The sequence below is a fragment of the Eublepharis macularius genome, chromosome 1 (assembly GCF_028583425.1).
Source record: "Eublepharis macularius isolate TG4126 chromosome 1, MPM_Emac_v1.0, whole genome shotgun sequence".
Classification (NCBI taxonomy): domain Eukaryota; kingdom Metazoa; phylum Chordata; class Lepidosauria; order Squamata; family Eublepharidae; genus Eublepharis; species Eublepharis macularius.
This window is the reverse complement of record NC_072790.1, coordinates 239,589,401-239,612,006: the sequence shown is the minus strand read 5'-3', so window position 1 is coordinate 239,612,006 and position 22,606 is coordinate 239,589,401. Positions and strand designations below refer to the sequence as shown.

The 22,606-nt window shown below is 44.0% G+C and overlaps 1 protein-coding gene across 2 annotated transcripts in view; it reads left to right on the top strand.

The window, feature by feature from the left end:
* The first annotated feature begins 98 nt into the window (after window positions 1-98).
* IL6R (interleukin 6 receptor) overlaps window positions 99-22,606 on the top strand; it is a 42,299-nt gene continuing 19,791 nt past the window's right edge. Inside the window, exons 1-3 of one of the 2 annotated variants that reach the window (XM_054998980.1) lie at window positions 99-324; window positions 20,482-20,514; window positions 20,908-21,031. In XM_054998980.1, the coding sequence (XP_054854955.1) occupies window positions 237-324; window positions 20,482-20,514; window positions 20,908-21,031 (245 nt within the window). In that variant the 5' untranslated portion in view covers window positions 99-236. Of the gene's footprint in view, window positions 325-20,481; window positions 20,731-20,907; window positions 21,032-22,606 lie in introns of both variants that reach the window. The other variant, XM_054998977.1, reaches the window with a different exon arrangement.

The window sequence follows — 22,606 nt, the reverse complement described above, 5'->3', positions numbered from 1 at the left end:
CTAGCTGTCATTTCCCTCCTCTGGGGCCTCCCCCCCCCTCAAGCCCGCTCCGCCCAATTGCTCAACCTTTCACAACAAGCCACGGCCTCCACTCGCAGCCCTTTGCTCAGAACAGTTCCTCTAATGCTCCTTTACTGCTCGGAGGGACAGAAACCGATGCCAAGGGGCAAAGGAGACTGGCAGTGCCCGGCGAGCCTGGCTGGAACCCGGGGGCAACCTGGCCTTTCTTTGGCACTATGTGGCTGGCTGGTGCCGCCTTGATATCTGGTCTGATCGTTGTCATAGCGGGCTTGGTAGAGCCTGAGCCACTGTGCCCGCAGCCAGGTAGGTGCTTGTGAAATTTGGCATGTCTGGAGAGGGGAGGGGAGCAATTGGATAGATAGATAGATAGATAGATAGATAGATAGATAGATAGATAGATAGATAGATAGATAGATAGATAGATAGATAGATAGATAGATAGATAGATAGATAGATAGATAGATAGATAGATAGATAGATAGATAGATAGAAAGTTCAAAATAAGAACAGCCACGGAGTATTCTATTATTTCCCCCTCTGGGTACCCTTTTGATGAGTGTCGCTTCAGAGGGTCAGGGCAGCAGTTTGCAAGGGTATGAGTGTGTCTAACTTTTGATGGAGAAGTTATGTCGGAGGAGAGCAATGTAGCCCGTCACTCACTACCACCACCTTTGGGTTTAGGAGAAAAGGGGTTTGGTGGATCTTTGGTGGGTCTTTGATCTCAACTGGTTATGTTCTCGTCTTCAAATAAAGGGACTGGTGCTTAGCAGGTGGGATTTAGGAATCTGGGAGCAGAGCTGCCAACTGAGCAGAGGGGGGAAATGTCCTTTCAAAGAGGCTTAAAGGAATGCTATTTATTAGGGGATATTATTTGCCTCCGTGTCCTGAAAAGCTTCAGCTACTCATTTGCACACATCAAGCCTCTATTAGGGGGACGGGATATTTTCCTCTAGGGTGAGTGGGAGAGGAGCCACCTAGAACTCCGGTGCTCTTCCGACCTCTGGCGTCTGGATTTAAACTTTGGGGCTCTGGGCCGTCGTTGAGGATTGTTTGGAGTTTGGGTGGGTTAGGCCAGGGGGAGAGAAAGGAAAGGTGGCAGCAGCGTAGCAGGTTCTCTTCCCAGCTCTGGTGTGCGTGTCTCATTGACGGCTAAACACAAAAAGGTGGAAAGGCCAATTCACAGAAAACCTGGATTCAGAATGGCTGCTTTCCTTCCCTTCTCTTCCTCCCTCCACGCACCACAGTTGTGTGCAGCACAGACCTTCACTTTTTTTAGACACGCTTCTACAATAGAATCTATCTATCTATCTATCTATCTATCTATCTATCTATCTATCTATCTATCTATCTATCTATCTATCTATCTATCTATCTATCTATCTATCTATCTATCTATCTATCTATCTATCTATCTATCTATCTATCTGAGAGCCAGTTTGGTGTAGTGGTTACGAGCGCGAGACTCTAATCTGGAGAACTGGATTTGATTCCCCACTCCTCCACTTGAAGCCAGCTGGGTGACCTTGGGCTAGTCACAGCTCTCTCAGAGCTCTCTCAGCCCCACCCACCTCACAGGGTGTTTTGTTGTGGGGATAATAATGACATACTTTGTAAACCGCTCTGAGTGGGCTTTAAGTTGTCCTGAAGGGCGGTATATAAACTGAATGTTGTTGCTATTATTATCTATCCTGTCCTATGTTTCAATAGATGTTTCTGTGTTTGCAGAGAAACACACGTATATTTGTCCTTTGGTTTTGGTTTTCACTTGTTTTATGATTTGTTAGACTGCTCTGTTTTTCGGTGTTAGCTTCCTTGGTTGGTCCTGATTGGGCTAAAGAGCGGGATATAAATCTAGTTAGTAATAATAAACAATAATCTCTCTCTAGTAATAATAAACAACAATCTCTCTCTCACCCACCATTCTTCCGAGGCATTCAGAGCAACGCAAGTGATCCTCTATTATGTCCTCACAATACCCCTGTGAGGTAGATCCAGAGGAGTTAGCCGTGTTAGTCTGTAGTAGCAAAATAGAAAAGAGTCCAGTAGCACCTTTAAGACTAACCAACTTTACTGTAGCATAAGCTTTCGAGAACCACAGCTCTCTTCATCAGATTTGATTAAGAGAGCTGTGATTCTCGAAAGCTTATGCTACAGTAAAGTTGGTTAGTCTTAAAGGTGCTACTGGACTCTTTTCTATTCTGTGAGGTAGGTTAGGGAAAGAGATAATACTTGCCTAATGGTCACCCAGGGAGCTTCATAGATGTATGGGGAATTGAAACCACGTTTTAGCCCTACACACCGCTACACCTTACTGGCTTGTTGTGGGTTTGTTGGGTTGCGTGTGCACCCCCTTGCCAAGCTGCCACCCTTGATCACAAAATCCAGGCATGTGACAATTGCCATTGACCTGTGCCTGACTTGACCCTGGCTTTCAGTCCGTCAGGCAAGAGCCAGGGAGGTGGGGCTAGAATGGGGGGAACTTGGGGTCAAATTCCTGTTCAGCCGTAAAACTTGCTGGGACTCCTTGGGCCAGGGGCTCTCTTTCAGCCGGCCCTACTTCACAGGGGTGTTGTGAGGTTTTAGAAAAAAATTGGCTTAAGGGTAGGGGAAACGATAGAGATTTATAAAAATTGTGCCTGGAGTCGAAAGAATAGACAAAGAGAGAATTTCCCCCCCCCCCCTCTCATAATATTGCAACTTGGACACACCCAATGAAGCTGATGGGGAATAAATTCAGAATGGACAAAGAAAATACTTCTTCAATCGGTCAGGGATTAAATCATGCCACTTGCTGGACGTAGTGACGGCCAGGAACAAAGAAGGAGGTTATTAGACAGATTCATAGAGAAGAGGTTCATCAATGGCTACTAGCCACGGTGACTAAAGGGAACCTCCCCATTCAGAGGCAGTTAACCAGTTTGGTGTAGTGGTTAAGAGAGCCAGTTTTCTAATCCAATAAAAATTTTATAAAAAAAAAAAGAGAGAGCCAGTTTTCTGTAGTGGTTAAGAGCAGCAGGACTCTAATCTGGAGAACCAAGTTTGATTCCCCACTCCTCCGCTTGAAGCCAGCTGGGTGACCTTGGGTCAGTCACAGCTCTCTCAGAGCTCTCTCAGTCCCACCCACCTCACAGGGTGATTGTTGTGAGGATAATAATAACACACTTTGTAAACCACTCAATGTGGCATTAAGTTGCCAGTTCGGTGTAGTGGTTAAGAGCGGCAGGACTCTAATCTCAATCAATCAGTCAATCAATCAATCAATCAGTCAAAGGTTTATTACGGCCACAAGACCAGCCAAGTAAAGTACAGATAAAAAGAGTAGTTTTTAAATACTTAAAATGGGTAAATACATAGAAGATAAAATCATATATATGTATATATATCTAACAGGAAAACTCACTCACTTCATTAATTCACTTCCCCTTCGTCGAATGATACCGCTTTCTGAGTGCTATCCCACAGAATTTTGCAACTGCGTAAGATACAGTTCTCTGGCTATCCTCTAAAAGATATACCCGAAGGGTTTCAGGACTAAAATCCATATAATACTCTAATTGTTTAAATCTATAGAGTAGTGGGATAATTAATTGTATCCTTTCTTCTTGATAGAATTTGCAGTGCAAAAGTGTGTGTGTGATATTTTCGACTACTTTATTTGAACAGGGACAACAGCGCTGCCACAAAGGCAGACGGGAGAATCTCCCATACAAAACTGCAGAGGGGAATGCATCAAATCGTGCTCTAGAGAAGGCCCATCTACATCTTTTGTTTGTAATGTCCGAAAGATATGGGGATAGGGTGTAACTCAGTCCTTTTTTAAAGTTCTTATCGCTTTGAGGGAGCACCGCCTCATCATTTTGGGACTCTATATTAATTAGTCTTTGGGTGATTAAAGCTTTTGCTTTGTTGAGGACTCTAATCTAGAGAACCGGGTTTGATTCCCTACTCCTCCACTTGAAGCCAGCTGGGTGGCCTTGGGTCAGTCACAACTCTCTCAGAGCTCTCTCAGCCCCGCCTACCTCTCAGGGGAGAGGAAGGGAAGGTGATTGTTAGCCACTCTGAGACTCCTTCGGGCAGCGAAGGGCAGAATATAAAACCAATTCTTCTTCTTCTTCTTCTTCTTCTTCTTGGCCTTGCCCTTTTCCTTCATACCAGCACCTGGAGACGGCCTTGACCTTCTACGCCCTGTTTGTTGACCCTTGAGGCTAAATGATTGTACTTGATGGGCCACTGGCTTGGTCCAGCAGAGCTCTTCTTACATTCTTACGGGAATAAAAGGGGAGAAGTGAGAACCTTATAGGCCCAAATAGATAACTGGAAGAAGGACACAATTAATACATAGTAGTAAACTCATAAGGGGATCTTGGTTTATGCTCCTATAGGTTGTAATTTTTCTCTGGAGCCTTAGCTCAGTGGTAGAGTATCTGTTTCACATGCAGAAGGTCCCAGGTTCAATTCTCGGCATCTCCAGTGGAAAGGACCATGTACATTAGTAGATGATGTGAAAGACCTCTGCCTGAGACCCTGAAGAGCTGCTGCCAGGCCAGCCACAGCAGGCAATACTAACTCAGACAAATATTCTGACTCAGTCGAAGGCAATTTCATGTGAATCTCACTTTTTAAAAAAAACATACTTGAATTCAAGTCTTAAATCATGAATAGAAACGGCCGAGATGGGCCTCAAGATCAAGAAGTTCAGAGTGAAGTGCTGTTCCCGTTGCAAATTTTTCTGCTTCCTCTCCATTTTCCTTGGAACTGATACTGCAACGGCAGCTGCGTTCTGAGAGAACTTTTCTGTCTGCTGAGATCAACAGACACCCTGCATCGTGGGCCCTTTTCAGTTTTGTTTCCATGCTGCTCGTTTCCTTGAGTGGCAGGCAGTTCCAAGGGCAGCTTGAGTGGGATTGCCAACCTCCTGGTAGGGCCTGGCGATCTCTTGGAATTGCAACTGATCTCCAGATGACAGGGATCTGTTCCCCAGGAGAAAATGGCTGCTTTGGAGGGTGGACTGTATGGCTGAAGCCCCTCCCGTCCCCCCTCCAGGCGCTACCCCCAAATCTCCAGGAATTTTCCAACCTGGAAACTGGCAACCCTAAGGGCAACTGAGTTACTTTTTTGGGGAGGTGGTGGAGGGAGCACTGGAAATCGGTCTCTAAAATGAATGGCTCGGAGGAATATGACAGAATTTGAATTTTGACTGCCACTTTCCTGGTTCTTAGAGTATAGGCTTTTCTTTAAAATAGTGCTAAGGACCAAGGAAGAGTCCCAGCAGACTTACCTCAAAGGCGCATTTAGCCCAATTTCAACAGCAGGCAGGCAGATGCTTCTGGAAGGTCCATAGACACAGTCAAAGGTGATGGCTTTTCCATCTCCTTTTTCCTTCAGAAATACACTGCCACGGAACATGGACGCTCCGCTTTTCCACTGACAGACACTTCTTCTTCTGTGAATTCAGCTAATCCTTCATTAAAGCTGGTGGCTACCATGTCTGTTAGTAAGCTCCAAAATTAATTTGCTGGCTTTCCCCTGTTGTCTGGCATTCAGAGCTACAGTGCCTCTGAACATGGAGGTTCCATTTAGTTAATGGCAAATCTCTACTGACTCCCCCCCCCCCTCCTTTTGAATTTGTCAAATTCTCTCTTCAAACCAGAGGCTATCTTGCATCAGGGAGTTCCACAAGTTCACCTACTTTCTGTTCTTTGTCCTGAACAGATTCTCATTCGGGTTTGTTAGGTAATCCAAGTTCTAATGTTGTTGGGGGGGGGACAATTCCATCCATCCATCCATCCATCCATCCGTTTATTTATTTATTTATTTATTTATTTATTTATTTATTTATTTATTTATGCCATTTATTGATTTATTTATGCTATTTATTTATTTATTTATTTATTTATTTATTTATTTATTTATTTATGCCATTTATTTATGCCATTTATAGTCCACCTTTCTCACTGAGGTTCATGGCAGTGTGAGATTAGTACAGTCAATATCAAGAACATTTCCATAAACAATGCCATAGGGTAAATAGATACAAGTTCACAAAGATCATTAGCAGAATTCCAATACAGCATAGTGGTAAAGTCTGTGGTTCCCAATCCTAACTCATTAGCGGATCATCTGAGATCCCCTCCCTACAATACCGCCCTCCTATCTGAGTAAAAAACCTTTTGCATCGTTTGCGGAAAGCCCAGAGAGTGGGGGCTCCCCTGACCGCCTCAGGCAGGCCGTTCCGTAGAGCAGGGGGGCCACCACAGAGAATGCCCTTGTATGGGCAGCTGTTGATTTTACCAATATGTAGGGTGGCACCTGCAGGAGACCCTGTTCGGAAGAGCAAAGCTGCCGTGGAGAAGCATGGGGGGGGTGGTTCCTAGTTCAGTCTCCAGCACCTCCAGTTAAAAGGATTGGGCAATAATAATATTCGATTTATATACCACCCTTCAGGACGACTTAACGCGCACTCAGAGCAGTTTACAAAGTATGTCATTATTATCCCCACAACAATAATCACCCTGTGAGGTGGGTGGGGCTGAGAGAGCTCCTAGAAGCTGTGACTAACCCAAGGTCACCCAGATGGCTTAAAGCAGAGGTGCGGGAAATCAGACCTGGCTCTTCAGATTAGAGTCCTGCTGTTCTTAACCACTACACCAAACTGAGGACTGGGTGACATGAAAGACTTCTGCTTGGACAGCAGCTGGCAGCCAGAGTAGACAATACTGGCCTTGATAGAGCAAAGGCCTAAGATAGCTTCATGTGTTCCCCAGGAGTTAACTCTAAGGCTTGCGTCGGAAGCTGAGAGTCAGGCCTGCAATGTTTGACGCAAACTTACACACACACGCTGCTGAACATGTGCCGAGTGCATTTCTCCCTTGTCGCCAATTAACCGGTAGCAGCTCCAATATTTCAGTGTTTTAGCAAGAAGGGCTTCCGTAACAGCAAGCATGGCATTCGGGGAAGCCTATACCGGATATATCATTGAGCCCCACGAAGGGGTGCACTGTCCGTCCTGGAAAGAACCGAGTCCCATCAGCCACGAGACGCAAGCGTTGGGATTAGCAGAGAGCTGCGAATTCTGCTTTCCTGGGTACCAACTGTTCTTGGCAAAGGACCAAGGTGCACAAAGGAGGGATTGGGGTCATGGAATATTTGCTCTGGTCTATTGACATTTCATGAAATTCCAGTTTTTGGAAACGCTGCCCAAGAGGGGGTGTTTGGGTTAGTTTGAGTGGCAATCCGAGATTCCTGCCGAAGACCTTTGCATGCTTTCCACCACCCAGCTGGACACCCGAACCTCCCCCCTTCCAGATTAATTTGCTTTTGAGAGATCTAGATAGAGTTACACAATGACGAAAAGGAATACAGGAACTGGCAGTACACAGCGTGTTGAAGGAGACATTTCCCTCCCTCTCTTAATGCTTGAATGATGCAGTTCAGTGGAAGGCTGACTACAGAGGTTGCACAGGACGACCAATTAACTTGTCATAGATCCAGAGGAGTTAGTCATGTTAGTCTGTAGTTGCAAAATAGCAGAGTCCAGTAGCACCTTTAAGGCTAACCCACTTTATTGTAGCTAGGGTTGCCAGCTCCAAGTTGGGAAATTCCTGGAGATCTGGGGGGGTGAAACCTGGAGAAACCTGGAGAAAGTGGGGTTTGGGGAGGGAAAGGACCTTGGCATGGTATAATTCCATAGAGTCCACCCCCCAAAGTAACCATTTTCTCCAGGTGAACTGATCTCTGTGGCCTGGAGACCAGTTGTAATTCCGGGAGATCTCCAGCCACTATCTGGAAGCTGGCAACCCTAATTGTAGCATAAGCTTTTGAGAACCACAGCTCTCTTCGTCAGATGCATCTGACGAAGAGAGCTGTGGTTCTCGAAAACTTATGCTACAATAAGGATGGTTAGTTTTGAAGGTGCTACTGGACTCTTTACTGAAATATCCAGTGTAATTTTTGGACTCGGGGTAGTGTCAAGGAAAGAGAAGGGTTTTGTTTTTAAGAAAAGACAGATGCCACAGCTGTGGTTCTCGAAAGCTTATGCTACAGTAAAATGGGTTAGCCTTAAAGGTGCTACTGGACTCTGGAGTCGATTAACTTGTGGAATTCACTGCCACTGGATGTGGGCTGCCAGCTATCCTCATTACTGGCCATTGGCAGGGCCTAAGTCATGCACGATTAAGTCACGCAGAGGCCCTAAGCCAATAATACTCAGTGGCTCATGTGAGCTTGTGGCTCTTGCCTGGTGGAGTTTGTGGTTGGCAGGGGGTTCCTACCTTGCAATAGCTGTTGCCAGGGGAACGGGTAAACTGCAGGCCTCCCTGAGGAACAGGCCTCACACAAGAGTTGATCAGTATGGCTGTTTTGCTTGTCGGTAATCATGAATGTTGCTCTCCATGAGCCATGGCGGGAAACCACTGAAGCTATGTCAAGTTGAAGAAGGCCCATAGCATTACTCCCCCCCCCCCAATAATGATAATTCAGTATTTTTTTTAATATTTACAAGCCCCTCATAATCTGAGGCTCTAAACTGCAGCTCACATAGCTTTTGTGTCAATCTGGCCCTAGCCATTATTTTTACAACAACCCTGTGAGGTAGGCTCAGTTGTGTGTTTGAGAGAGAGTGACAAAGGGAGTTTCTTAGATGAGCAGGACTTTGAACCCAGGTTTCCCCAAGCCTAGTAATATAATCTATCAGCGATCACAGGCTGTACTGGATTTTAGATTTTAGAAAGACGGCTGTGTGTTTTCAGGCAGGCCATTCTAAATTAGTTTTTTTTTTTTAAAGACATTGGCTTTAACTTACGGTTTGATTTGTTTGTTATCTTTACGTTTCTTTACAACCCTCTTTGAGAGATACAGCTGCAATAGATGGTATATCTTAAAGAAAAAAATGAGTCTTTGAAACAATACAAGAATGACGGAGAGAATGTTTGCACCACTGCTTTTCTAAGGGCATCTGGGCAGACACTAATGGAAACAAGATGGCAGACTCAATAGACCTTTTGGTCTGGCCAGCAGGGCCTTCCGATCGGGAGTTGCATGTCCAGCCACGTTGTGAGAGGATTGGGATGGTGTGTCCTTATCCACTGTAGGGAGGACTACCAAGGGGCCACACTGCAACATGCGGCTGTATGCATGTCCTGAATCTTGGCACCTGTTTCAGTGTGCACCTCTGAACCCTCTGGGGAGGGGACATGGTCTATCAGCTTGCTATGCAGAAGGCCCAAGCTTCAATCTCAGGTTGCAGGTGATGTGGAAGACTGTTATGACCTTTACTTTCGAGTAGATTTTTCTTCTAATCTTTCCCTTAACACCCTCTGGGTAGTTTGCTGCCACCAGGAATATTATATTCCAATATATTTTATTTAAGTTTCCCCTTTGGTAACGTTCCTAAGCGTCAGGCTCCTTCGTGGTTCTATGTGGCCCTGAGGATAGGAATGGGATATAGCAATGACAGCTACTCTGGGATATAACAAAACAAAAACTTTTATTTAGTCAAGAAGCGTATCGGTTTCATAAACGTAGTTCTCGGTTCTTAAAGTTACTTCCTATAAACTCATTCACACAGATCTCGTCTAAGGCTTCACACACAGTTAGCCTCTTTCTCTGACTCAATATTTCTCTCACAGAAATGTTTTAAATTCCTCAGGCAGCACACAGCTGCTCTCTTTCCCTGACTCTCATTCACAGAAATATGAAACCTGTTCAGGCAGCACACAGCTGGCCTCCCTTTTCCTGACTGTGAGCCAAGCTACAAGTGACACCTGACACAGGTTGGACACTTGTCAGCTTCCCTCAAGTTCTGATGGGAAATGTAGGCATCCTGGTCTTGCAGCTGTAATGGAGAGCCAAGCTGTAAAACCAGGACGCCTACATTTCCCATCAAAACTTGAGGGAAGCTGACAAGTGTCCAACCTGTGTCAGGCATCACTTGTAGCTTGGCTCCGAGTGTCCTTTCACAAACATACTCAGTTCAGGTTCCACACAGGTTATATTTCTCTCATAAATCCTCCAACATACTCAGGCAGCACACAGCTAGCCCGCTTTCTTCTGACTGAAAACCCCTCTCTCTGCCCTGTCAGTCTCAAACTGCATTCACTCCACCCACACTCTCAATCATCAATCAATCATATCGCTCACTCATCCCTCTCTTTCACCCCCCCCTCTTCACCTATCTCACCAAGCATTTAAAGACACATGCACCCATTTACTTGAAATCATTACAAAGACCTTCTCCTAAAACCACGGAGAGCAGGCTAGCTACACAGACAATTCTGACTTTCATAGACCAAGGGTCTGATTCAGTATAACGTAGCTCCTGCCATATTTGAACATTGGCTTAAAAATTAGGCCAAAAGGCCTGTTATAGGTGTGTGGGGAGGGGATTAATGTTCTGCCACTGAGCTATGGTCCCTCCCCAAGTCCAGATACAGCAAGCAGACTAGGGTCGTGTGTAATGGTTGAGGTGGAAGAGGAGTGATCCTTGATGTGAAAAAAAGAGTGCTCCAGGAACGTGTCTAACAATAACAACAACAGTGTGCTTATAATGCCACTCAGAGAGGTGTACAAAGTCAGTGTTCTATTATCTCCACAATACAGCTGGGGAGCTGGGGCTGAGAGGAGTGGCTCACCCAGGACCGCCTGCTGAGCTCATGGCCATAGTGGGAGTCGAACCAGCAGAGTGCTGATTCTCAGCCCTACCCTTTAACTACTAGGCTAGCTCCCAATAATAATAATAACAACCGTGTGCTTATATACCACCCTTCTGGACAGATTAGTGCCCCATTCAGAGCGGTGAACAAAGTCAGTGTTATTATTCTCCCCTCAAAACAGCAGGGGAGCTGGGGTTGAGAGGATCAGCTTACCCGAGGCCATCTGCAGAGCTCATGGCAGGAACGGGAGTCGAACTGGCAGGAGTGGGAATCGAACTAGCAGAGTGCTGATTGGCCACCCATCCACTGAACCACTACGCTACAGCAGCAAATGTCCTTTCTGTGAAATGGTGGATGATACAGGATTGCACTGAGCTTTCTACAGTGACTTTAAGGGACCTAATTTTTTTTTTTAAAAAAAACTGTAGATAGGTTCAGATGACAAGCTCCATCTAGGGTTGCCAGCCTCCAGGTAGTGTCTGGAGATCTCCTGGAATTACAACTGGTCCCCCAGGCCACAGAGATCAGTTCACCTTGAGAAAATAGCTACTTTTGGGGGTGGAGTCTATGGAATTATGCCATGCCAAGGTCCTCTCCCTCCCCAAACCCCACTTTCTCCAGGTTTCACCCCCCAGATCTCCAGGAATTTCCCAATTTGGAGCTGGAAATCCTAGCTCCATCCAATGTGAAAGTCCTTCTGTGGAAAGGAACGGGATGAGGGAGAGCAGTCCAGGGTGGTATCTTGTGGGTTATTTGGTCTCCTCACACAGTGGTGTTTCCCCCCAGTAAAAAGAGCCTTCCCCTGTGTAAGAGGCCCAGAGGTCCTGCGAAGGCCCTTGAGCCATAGGGAAAGCGCTGCCTCTAGCAGAACCGATATGGGTGGCAGTCTGCCTTATGCACGCGCTGCTCAGAACTTCTTTGTGAGAAGGAAAAGGGGTGGGTGGGGGAATAAAATAAACTGGCCAGGTGGGTAACATTCTGTCTAGGCCAGTGCAATTTTGACCGGTTGGCACCTGTACAAGAGGTGCCGCCAATTCTGCTCTGCTTCGCCCTCCTGGCAAACATTGACAAAGGCCACCTTGGCCTTGCGAGAGCGGTTTCCTGGCAACGCAGCAGGACACGGCTGAGGGACAGCTGGTGAGGGGGAAGCCCTAAAGTCTCTCCAGTGGGCCGTGGCAAAATCTTTTGCTTGACTTTAGTGGTACCTGGGATACCATGGTGCATGCACTCTCCGACTGTTCCCGTTTACCAGGGACAGTCCCTATTTCTGAATACCGCTCCTTGCTCATTCACAGTCCCTGTTTTGGGCTTATTTTTGACTTCGGGGGATGTCCTGAGCAGTATTTTGAATTAGAACGGTTGCCTTTTAGGGTTATGGTTGCCACAGTCTCCAGATAAGGCCTGGAGTTCTCCTGGAATTACATCTGGTCTCCAGGCTGCAGGCATCAGTTGCCCTGGGGGAAACTGAAGCTTTTAAGGGTGGGCTCTATGGCATTAGATGCTGCTGAATTCCATTGCATCCACACCCTCTGCCATCCCCAAGCACTGCCCCTCAATTTCCTCAGGGGCAACCCTCTTTAGGGCTGAGGTTAAACAGCTGTTCGCTACAGTGAATAAATGGAACTTCCATGTTCAGAGGCTCGAAGCCCTTTGAAAACCATTGATTAGTGATAGCAAGAGACTTTGGCTTCCAGGCTACACATGGTGGGGATGCGGTCTTGGGTTGGCCAGTGTGAGGCAGGGTTTTGGACTAGACGGGCAACTGGTCTGATCCAGCATGACAGCTCTTTCCCCAATAGCTCTAGAAATCAGAGCTCTGACTGGGTAGATGGCTATATCTTGTCTGTAGCGCATATGCATATATTATGTGTGCCTGAATGCTCAGCCTGTCCTTCATGTTGAGGTCAGGAAGGCTCCCGCCCTACGGACTTTCCACAAAGTATGCAAAAGTGAATTAGTCAAAAGGGATTTTTGCACAGAAAATGAAGCTGTACAGCAACAAAATGATTCTGAACGAAGCTTGGGGTAAAGGGTTAGGAACTTCAGACTATATCACTATGTATAGTTCATACTCTCTGTTGCTGTAAGTAGGTTCCTACTATATAATTTTTGCATTGGTTAATCTGGCATGTTAATCTTTTTTTTTTGCTTCACTGATTTCTTTTTTTTTATTATTATAAAATTTTTTTATTGGATTAGATATCATTAAATTGTACATTACAGTCAGTTTCCTTTAATTTTTCCAATTCTAACCCCCTCCCTTTCCCCCCCTTTTGTTGACTTCCAACAGTTTTCCAACCCCTTGTCCCTTTTCCCTTACTCATTTTAAATTTATTCTATCTGTCAAACGTAAACTTTCACTTTCTTCTAAGCTTATCTATATAACACAGTGCTCCTTCTGTCTTCCTACTTACTTTAACAACTAAATAATACATAACGAAATAATACATTCTTGGCATATTTTCTTTTGATAATAATCATTTAGCTAATTTTGGTACTCTATACTCTATCTTATAATCTCATCTTCAATATGGGACAAACAATTTATCCCTCATTTAGCATAATTTTAGATACTTCTATAAACAGTACATTCAATATAAGTCAACCAATTTAACTTATACTCTCTATATTACTTTTTCTACATATCTTATCTTCATACTGTTTTAATTATATAATTATATTATTCTTTCATTATGCAACTATCCACCAAAAATAGTCAACCAATTTGACCCATATATACCTCCAAACCAACTCAATCAATTTAATACATGATCTATACATTAATATATATTTTCCCACCTTACTTAAATTCCTTCATTGCAATTATAAAATTATCTCCATTATACAATTATTGCCAGAAATGAAATTAATTAGTTTCTATCCTTATAATTAGTTAATTTCTATCATTATAATTCTTGTAATAACACCTATAATACTTAATGCTATATATAATAGTCTAATAAAATAGTTGCTTAGAAATTCTCATTTACCTCTCCACCCCCCGGTAAAGTCACCTCCCTCTACTTTTATTGTATTTCAGTAATTTTCAAACTGCCACAGTTCTCCTCCCACCTCCCATTTCTTCACTAAATATTGTTTCAGCTTCTCCCAATCCGTGTTGAACTGTCCTGGATCAAGGTCTCTCAGTTTCCTTGTCATTTTGTCCATTTCCGCCATGTACAGCAATTTATATATCCAGTCCTCAATAGTTGGCACTTCTTGTACTTTCCACTTTTGTGCGTACAAAAGTCTAGCCGCTGCTGTCATGTAAAATAGCAATGTCCTATATTGTGCTGGAATATCCTCCATTCCCAAGTTCAGTAGCAGGAGTTCTGGGTTCTTATTAATTTGAAATTGTAAAATCTCGCTTATTACTCTTATTATTTCCCCCCAGTACTGCCTAGCTACCTCACAAGTCCACCACATATGATACAAAGATCCCTCATGCTTTTTACATTTCCAGCATTTATTAGACGTGTTCAAATTCCCTAGCGCAATTTTCTTTGGTGTCATATACCAACGATAAATCATTTTGTAGACATTCTCTTTAATATTGGTGCATGTCGTGATCTTCACTGTATTCTTCCACAAGTATTCCCACACCTCCATTGTTATTTCCTTATTAAAGTTTATAGCCCACTTCACCATTTGCACTTTAACTGTTTCATCTTCAGTATACCATTTCAGCAGCACTTTATATACCTTAGAGATTTCCTTTTTATCCTCTTGTAAAAGTGCCTGTTCTAATTCCGAATTTTCCATTCTTATCCCTCCCTTCACACAGTCCGAATTATAAAGATCTCTGATCTGTCTGTACTGAAACCAATCGTAACTTGGAGACAACTTGTCCTGCGTCTTTATTTTGGGTTTAGAAAATTCCATTCGGGTTATCTCCTTGTATGTTAAACACTGTTGTTCATTATCGACAGTTCTCGGATCTATTACTTCATATGGAACCACCCATGAGGGGATTCCATCTTGTAGGTAATTTCTGTACTTCTTCCAAGTTGTGAATAGGCTTCTCCGAATATAATGATGTAAGAACATAGAGTCCGCTTTTACTTTATCATACCATAAATATGCATGCCATCCGAATATTTTTTTATATCCTTCTAAGGCCAGTAATTTCCGGTTTTTCAACATCATCCAGTCTTTCAACCACAGTAAACAAATTGCGACATAATAAAGTCTTAGGTTAGGCAGTTGCATTCCGCCTCTTTCTTTTGCATCTTGTAACACTTTCATTTTCACTCGAGGCTTTTTGCCTGCCCAAACAAAATCTGATATTTTCCTCTGCCATTTTTCAAACTGCTTAGAATCTCGGATAATTGGTATTGTCTGTAACAGAAACATCACTCTTGGTAACACATTCATCTTAATTACTGCAATTCTTCCCAACCATGACAAGTTCAGTCTGTTCCATTTAATCAAGTCTTGCTCTATCTGAGTCCACAGTTTCTCATAGTTGTTTTTAAATAAATCTATATTCTTTGCAGTCAATTCAATTCCCAGATATTTCACCTTACTTGTTACTTCGCAGTCTGTTATTTCCATTAATAGTTGTTGTTTTTGTCTAGTCATATTTTTACATAATATCTTTGACTTCTTTTTGTTTACATAAAATCCTGCCAAATCTCCAAACTCCTTAATCTTCTCTATTACTTTTGGCATATTCTCCATTGGATCTTCCACAATTAGCATTATATCGTCCGCAAATGCTCTGACCTTATAGGAAAAGTCCTTTATTTTTATTCCACGGATTGCATGTCTTCTTGTATCTGTATCATCAGTATTTCCAAAACCAAAATAAACAACAGTGGAGACAACGGGCAACCTTGTCTTGTTCCTTTACCTATAGTCAATTTCTTGGTCACCTCGTCATTCACCACAATTGCTGCACTCTGGTCTCTGTAAATTTCCTTTACTGCTCTTATGAATCTTTCTCCCATTTGTAGCTTTTCCATGGTGGCAAACATAAAGTCCCAGTTCAAATTGTCAAACGCTTTTTCAGCGTCCACAAAGAAGAAACCAACCTCCTTGTCACAACGTTTGTCATAGTATTCAATAGCATTTATAACTGTCCTTAAATTGTCTTTAATTTGTCTATTTGGCAAAAAACCAGCTTGCTCCTCCTCAATAACTTCAGAAAGCCATCCCTTCACTCTTTCCGCCAGTATCTTCGCAAAAATTTTATAATCATTATTAAGTAACGATATAGGTCTAAAGTTTTTCACGTTAGTCAGATCTTGCCCCTCTTTGGGGATCAGTGATATATTAGCTTCACTCCAACTGTCTGGGATCCGTTGATCCTTTAAAACACCATTAATCACATCTTTTAGGAATGGTGCCAGTTCATTAGCCATTACCTTATAAAATTTGGCTGTAAGTCCATCCGGTCCTGGCGCCTTTCCCAAGTTTGTTGACTGTATTGCCTTTCTTATTTCTTCCTCCGTTACTTCATTGTTCAATTTGTCTCTCCAAGCTTCCGAAATTACTGGGAGCTTCATTTTCTCCAAATATGTCGCTATTGAGTCTTTATTCACCTCTTTTTTATTGTACAATTTGGCATAAAATTTATAAAAGGCTCTGCTAATAGCTGTCTGCTCCAGGTACACTTTATTGTCCTCACAGATTTTATTTATTATCTTCTTCTCCTTTCTCTTCTTCAATTGCCATGCCAAATATTTCCCAGGTTTATTTGCGCCTTCAAACGCCTTTTGATTCATTCTCTTAAGATTCCATTCCAATTCTTTGTTATTCATTGCTGTCAGCTGTTCTTGAAGAATTTTAATGTCCTGGTAGATTTTCTTTTTCCCTGGTCTTTTCTTTAACTGTATTTCTTTGGCTTTTATTTTCTCCGTGATCTCCTGTCTCTTCTCCTCTTTTTTTTTCCTGGCTCTACCATTTAAGTCCATTAATATGCCCCTAATTACTGCCTTGTAGGTATCCCATACCTTGTTGGTTGGTACTTCTCTATTCATGTTATATTGTATGAAAAACTTTGTTTCTCTTCTCAACGTCTCCATATTTTCTCCCTCTTGCAGCAAATCCTCATTTATTCTCCATCCTCTCCTTTTGCTCCTTTTCCCCAACTTCCACATAATTGGATTATGATCTGAGCCTACCATAGGCATCATTTCCACGTCCTTAGTCCAAAGCGCTAAGTCTTTTGAGGCCCAGATCATATCAATTCTTGATAGCGTAGAGCGTCTCGCGGAGAAAAACGTGTATTGTCTGCCTTTGGGATTTTGTCTTCTCCATACATCTTCTAAAGTTTCCTGTTGCGTCAATACAAAAAACGTCTTTGGTAATAGTCCTCTTTTCTTTTGTGCAGTTGCTGACTTTTTATCTAGTTCCAAGTTTGTCACTCCATTGAAGTCTCCTGCAAGAATTATCTGGTCATAAGAAAGTTCATCTAATTGCTTCCTCAAGTCCTCAAAGAAGCTTTCTTTTGCTCCGTTAGGTGCATAGATTCCAATCACCAACACTCTCTTTAAATTCCATATACATTCCACTGCTAAAAATCTGGCTTCCGCATCTTTCATCACTAACTTTGGCTGTAGCTCCTCTTTTATATACAATACCACTCCCTTTTTTTTCTTATTAGAGGCCGCTACAAAATCACTGCCCAATTTATTCAATTTTAGATACTTTGCATCCTGTTTTCTAATCTGAGTCTCTTGCAAACATACAATATCACATTTTTGTTTTAATACCCAGTGGAAAATACTTTTTCTCTTATTCGGTGAATTAAGTCCATTTACATTCCAAGATAAAACTTTGCACTCCATATTCATAATCTTGTTGCTGGTAAGTCCTTTTCATTGTCCCTTATAAACTGCTCCATCTCTGATTCAGATCTAATGCGCTTTTTCACTCCTCCAAATTCAAAGGACACTCCTTCTGGTAGTTCCCATCTGTACCTTATTTTCATGTCCTTCAGAATCTGAATTAGAGCTTTATATTTTTTTCGATCTAACAACACCGATCTGGGTAATTCCTTCATGATAATAATCGTCTTGCCATCAATCTCCAATGGATCTTGAAACTGTTTAGTCACAATCTTCTCTTTTATATTTCTGGTCGTGAATTGCACAATCACATCTCTTGGTAGTTTCCTCTGGGTCGCAATTCTTGAATTTACACGATATACCACATCTAGGATAGCCACAACTTCCTCCTCCTCCTTCCCCAGGTATTCAGCTAACACCTCAGTGATCTGTTCTTGAGCTGTCTTTCCTTCCACTTCCGGCAAGCCGCGAAACCTCAGCTGCTTCTCCATATGTTTACTTTCCGCAACCGCCATTCTCCCCCTCATCACCCTCATCTCTGTTCGTTGCGTATCTGCTAAGTTCTCCACCACGCTTTCCACTACCTTGACTCTTTGCTGTGTTCCCTGCAGGTCATTTTGCATTGTTTCCATACCTTTCTTCACTTCTGCCAGCTCATTTTTCACTGTCTCTTTAACCTCTTTAACCTCTTTCACCAACTCCGGTTTCATATCCTTGAGCTCTTTAATCACTTCTAAAAGTTTTTTATCCAAATTCTCTATTGCCGATTGCCACTCTTTTTTCGACATCGTGGGGCTTGCTTTGGCTCACTCCCACGAGTCCGCTCTCTTCCTTAGCTCCGTGGCGTTTAATTTAATGTCCTTTTAGTTTAAATGTCCCGGTCTTTCCAAAAAAAACTTTTAAAGAGTCCAAAATGTCGGGCGTCTTTTCTCTATGGTTCCTCTATGATTTTTGTAATCCAATATGGCTTACTTCCTCTTTCGCTGAAGCCGCGGCTCTTCCCCTTTCAAAAATGGTGATTCCCTACTTCCTGCCCTCTGGCAAGGGCCGCCTCTCTCCAGCAACTCTATTGTTGTTACGTACTTCCTGTTTCCCGACTTCCCACAGCAGTTCTCGTGTTGGTGAAACTTTCTCACAGCCTGATATCTCCTTATAGCCACAGGTATTCAAAACAATAGTCCAATTTCTTTAATAACTTCGTTTAACTTAGTCCTTTTTCTAATATAATTCTTGCCGGGTCCTCCCCTCCTTATCCTTAGTCTGTTGCAGTTTAAAAGTCTACTTTAATTCTTCTTTACTTTAAGTAATCTGTCCTGTTTCAAGAGATAGTGATCTTTACCTTCTCATTCACTTTCCTTGGGTTGTAATCGCTGTTTCAATCTTAGATTCCCATCCACTCTTCCTTCCCCTGTTGAAGCTTGGGCATGTAGGTCTTATGCCAACCGCATTGGCACCAGGACTGCCGCAGAGATTATAGCCGACCTGTCTTAGGGTGGGACCTCAAGGGTCGGGAGAGGATCCGTTGCGTAGGACCCCCCCCCTCGCCCGAGATCGACGCGCCCTGAGGTGCTTGAGCATTCTATGCCTGTTCTCCGCCTGAGAACAGTCGGCCGCGGGCTTGATTTTGCCCCGCCGGCCGCTTAAACGGCAGCCCGGTCAGCTCCACGATTAGAGCTGCGTTAGACCTCCATGGATCCCAAACCGGAAGTCTTGCTTCACTGCTTCACTGATTTCTGATCTCTGGTTAATTCCCTATTTCTACAAGTCAAATCCTATTGTACTGTCTTTGGGATACCATCCTGTTTATTATATTAACTTGTTTTGTGCAACCTGCCTGAAGTCCCAGTGAGAAAAGGAACTAATATAAATAAAAATAAAAAATAAAAATAAATAAATACGCTGCAGCTGCTGAAGTGAATATCGCTTATTGTGGGATACTTCTGTTTTTCTGTCTTTATCCGAAAGTACAAACACCCTCTCGGCTTTGAAATAGAGAAGTGATTACGGAATAAGTGATTACACCATACAGGGCAGTTGGAGTAAATCTTCCAGCAATGTGAAATGGGGGGGGTCTGGTTACACGTGCGCTAAACACAAGGTGTAACTTGTGTGTAATGAGTGATTGCACTCACCATCAAAATGGAGTGTGTGTGTGTGTGTGTGTGTGTGTGTGTGGAATATACTCATGTGCACGTATATGGTAGCAAGGAGCAGCTTTGCACCCCATGTGCTTTTGCAGATAGAAGAGGGCTGGTGGGGGAGGGGGGATGCTGTTTATTTTACTGTCAGAGACATGTAAGAGTAGACACAGCCTGAGTGCGCCAGTAGGATGCTCCAAGGTCTGAGCACTGGGAGATTTACAAATGTGAAATGCCCGTCTATTTTTGTTCGTGAGATGTTGGGAATGAATTGCAATTGCTTTAACAACAACATCTTTGTTGGCCGTTTCCACACGTCTTCTCCCCCTCCCGAAAAATGGCGCAAAACATACGGAACGACGCGCCTTCATGGCGCGATTTCCCGACATGACTTTGCTTTGTGGTGCGATGACATCAGAAAACGTGCCACGAAGCGAATTCATGATGGAAAATCGCGCTATGAAGGTGCGCCGTTCCGTAAGTTTTGCGCCATTTTTTGGAATGGGGGGGGGAGACGTATGGAAATGGCCATTTTGTTCCGTTACAAGTTTTGGCTGTGAAATTATATTACATACCACTTCAATATATAACTTGGCAATGTTTTGGAATTCCAGGCTGGAAATTCTGAATTCGGAATAAGAGTTTGAGGAGTATTGCTAAGAAAAGCAAAAGCACTGGTGAATTTTAAGCACAAAACGTTACGTATTGGCTTGTCCAATGATCCATTGTTCAGATGCACAACTGGATAATTACCTGGAAGAATATTTAATACTGAACTTGGATGGCGGTTTCCCCTTTTTCCTGAGGAAGGTCCCTACATTAAAGGAAAGTACCATGGTTCATGGAACTGATTTATGATTCTCTCCACCTTTTCTTTTGTAGCTATCTCACCTGATGCAGTCGTCAGTCCGCCAGGTACAAATGTTACTCTGCCTTGCCTAGAGGGGGAGCTAGAGAACACCACTTTTGTGTACTGGAGGTTAGATGGACGGAATATAAGTTTGTACCGTGGAAAGCAGGTGGTGGCAGGCTCCCATCTTTTCCTGTCATCGGTATATTACGACGACTCTGGCTGGTACAGTTGCCACGCTGGCGGCCATGTCCTCCGCTCTGTGCGCCTGCTGGTTGAAGGTAAGGGCCCATTCTCTTGAGCACGGGGTGGCAAATTTTGCCCAACCAAATCTCGGCCAAGGCCTCTTTATGTCCTCCTTTACCCCATCGTCATATCTTCAGCCATGCTTCTTCTCTCTACGATGCAGTCCATGTGCAGTGTGTTTTCCTACACATGATTGTTTCTTCCCTTTTCAGAGCTTCCTGAGGTGCCGAATTTCACCTGCTTCCGCAGAAGCTTCACCAAGGATATTCTGTGTGAGTGGAAACCATCCCGCCAGGTGTCTCCTCGCACCAAAGCCAAACTGTGGGTAGCAAAAGGGTAAGCATATCCCGAGGCGTGATGGCTGGCTTGGAATGAATCGAGGAGCCAGCCCAGAGTAGCTTATTGTAAGAAGACTCTGACTAAGATGGGCTGGCCCTGACTCCAAAGTAGACATGCAGGCATCCATCCATGTGCCTTAGTATTAAGGAGTCAAGATGATGGAGGAATCTGTTTTGTTTACAGAATATGGGGAGTCAAACCAAGTGTCCCTCATCTTCTTGCCATGCCTTGCGAGCAACCATTTTCTCCTCATCTCCCTCCATTTTGGTGAAGTGGTTAAAAGCGATGGGACTCTAATTATTATTATTTATTACATTTCTAACTCGCCCTTCCCACAAGTGGGCTCAGGGTGAGGTACATAATACAAATATTAAAACAATTCATAAAACAACAGTTCATCATAAAATCAACAACAACTGTCCCAAGATGGGGTCATTTCCAGATTCCTGTCCATCAACATACAGGGGGAGGGAAGTGTACTGCAATCCATATGTGGGTCAGCAAACGAATGGGCACTACATAGCCCCGTGCTGTACCCATACGTTGGGCAGCCAGCCGGTGGACACTGTATAACCCCACACTTAGTGGGAGGCTGGTGGGAGGCTCAGCGAGGATCTCATGCTGGCCTCAACCATACGCCTGACGGAACATCTCCGTCTTACAGGCCCGCCGAAATGATAGAAGATCCTGACAGGCCCAGGTGTCCTCAGACAGAGAGTTCCACCAGGTTGGGGCCAGGACCGAAAAGGCCCTGGCCCTGGTTGAGGCCAACCGAGCCTCCCTGGGGCCAGGGACCACCAGCAGATGTTTTCCAGCTGATCGGAGCGTTCTCCAGGGCACATACAGGGAGAGGCAGTCCATCGGGATGACAACAACAACAACAACATTTAAATATATATACCGCCCTTCAGGATGACTTAACACCCACTCAGAGCGGTTTACAAAGTATGCTATTATTATCCCCACAACAAAACACCCTGTGAGGTGGGTGGGGCTGAGAGAGCTAGAAGCTGTGACTGACCCAAGGTCACCCAGCTGGCTTTAAGTGGAGGAGTGAGGAATCAAACCTGGTTCTCCAGATTAGAGTCCTGTGCTCTTAACCACTACACCAAACTGACCGGGTTTGACTCTCCACTCCTCCACTTGAAGCCAGCTGGGTGACCTTGGGCCAGTCACTTAAGAGCGACACCCTGTGAGGTGGGTGGGGCTGAGAGAGCTCCAGAGAACTGTGACTCGACCAAGGTCACCCAGCTGGCTTTGTGGAGGAGTAGGGAATCAAACCCGGCTCTCCAGATTAGAGTCCCGTGCTCTTAACCACTACACCAAACTGGCTCTCAAATACTGGAGTGCAGTGAGATCTGGGGGTGATGGTCGTGGCGGATTTTGTTCTCCCCTCACCCCTGTGAAATTTTGCTTCCTAGAAAAGGAGATAGGCCCATTGCTGCCCTCCCCTGTGACTAGAAATCGTTCATCGAATAGGAAAAGAACTGGAACGAGTAATGTCAATACGCACTGTGTCCCTCCCTTGCCTGCTGCAAGGAATTCTGGGATAGTCGTCCGTTTCCACAAGCA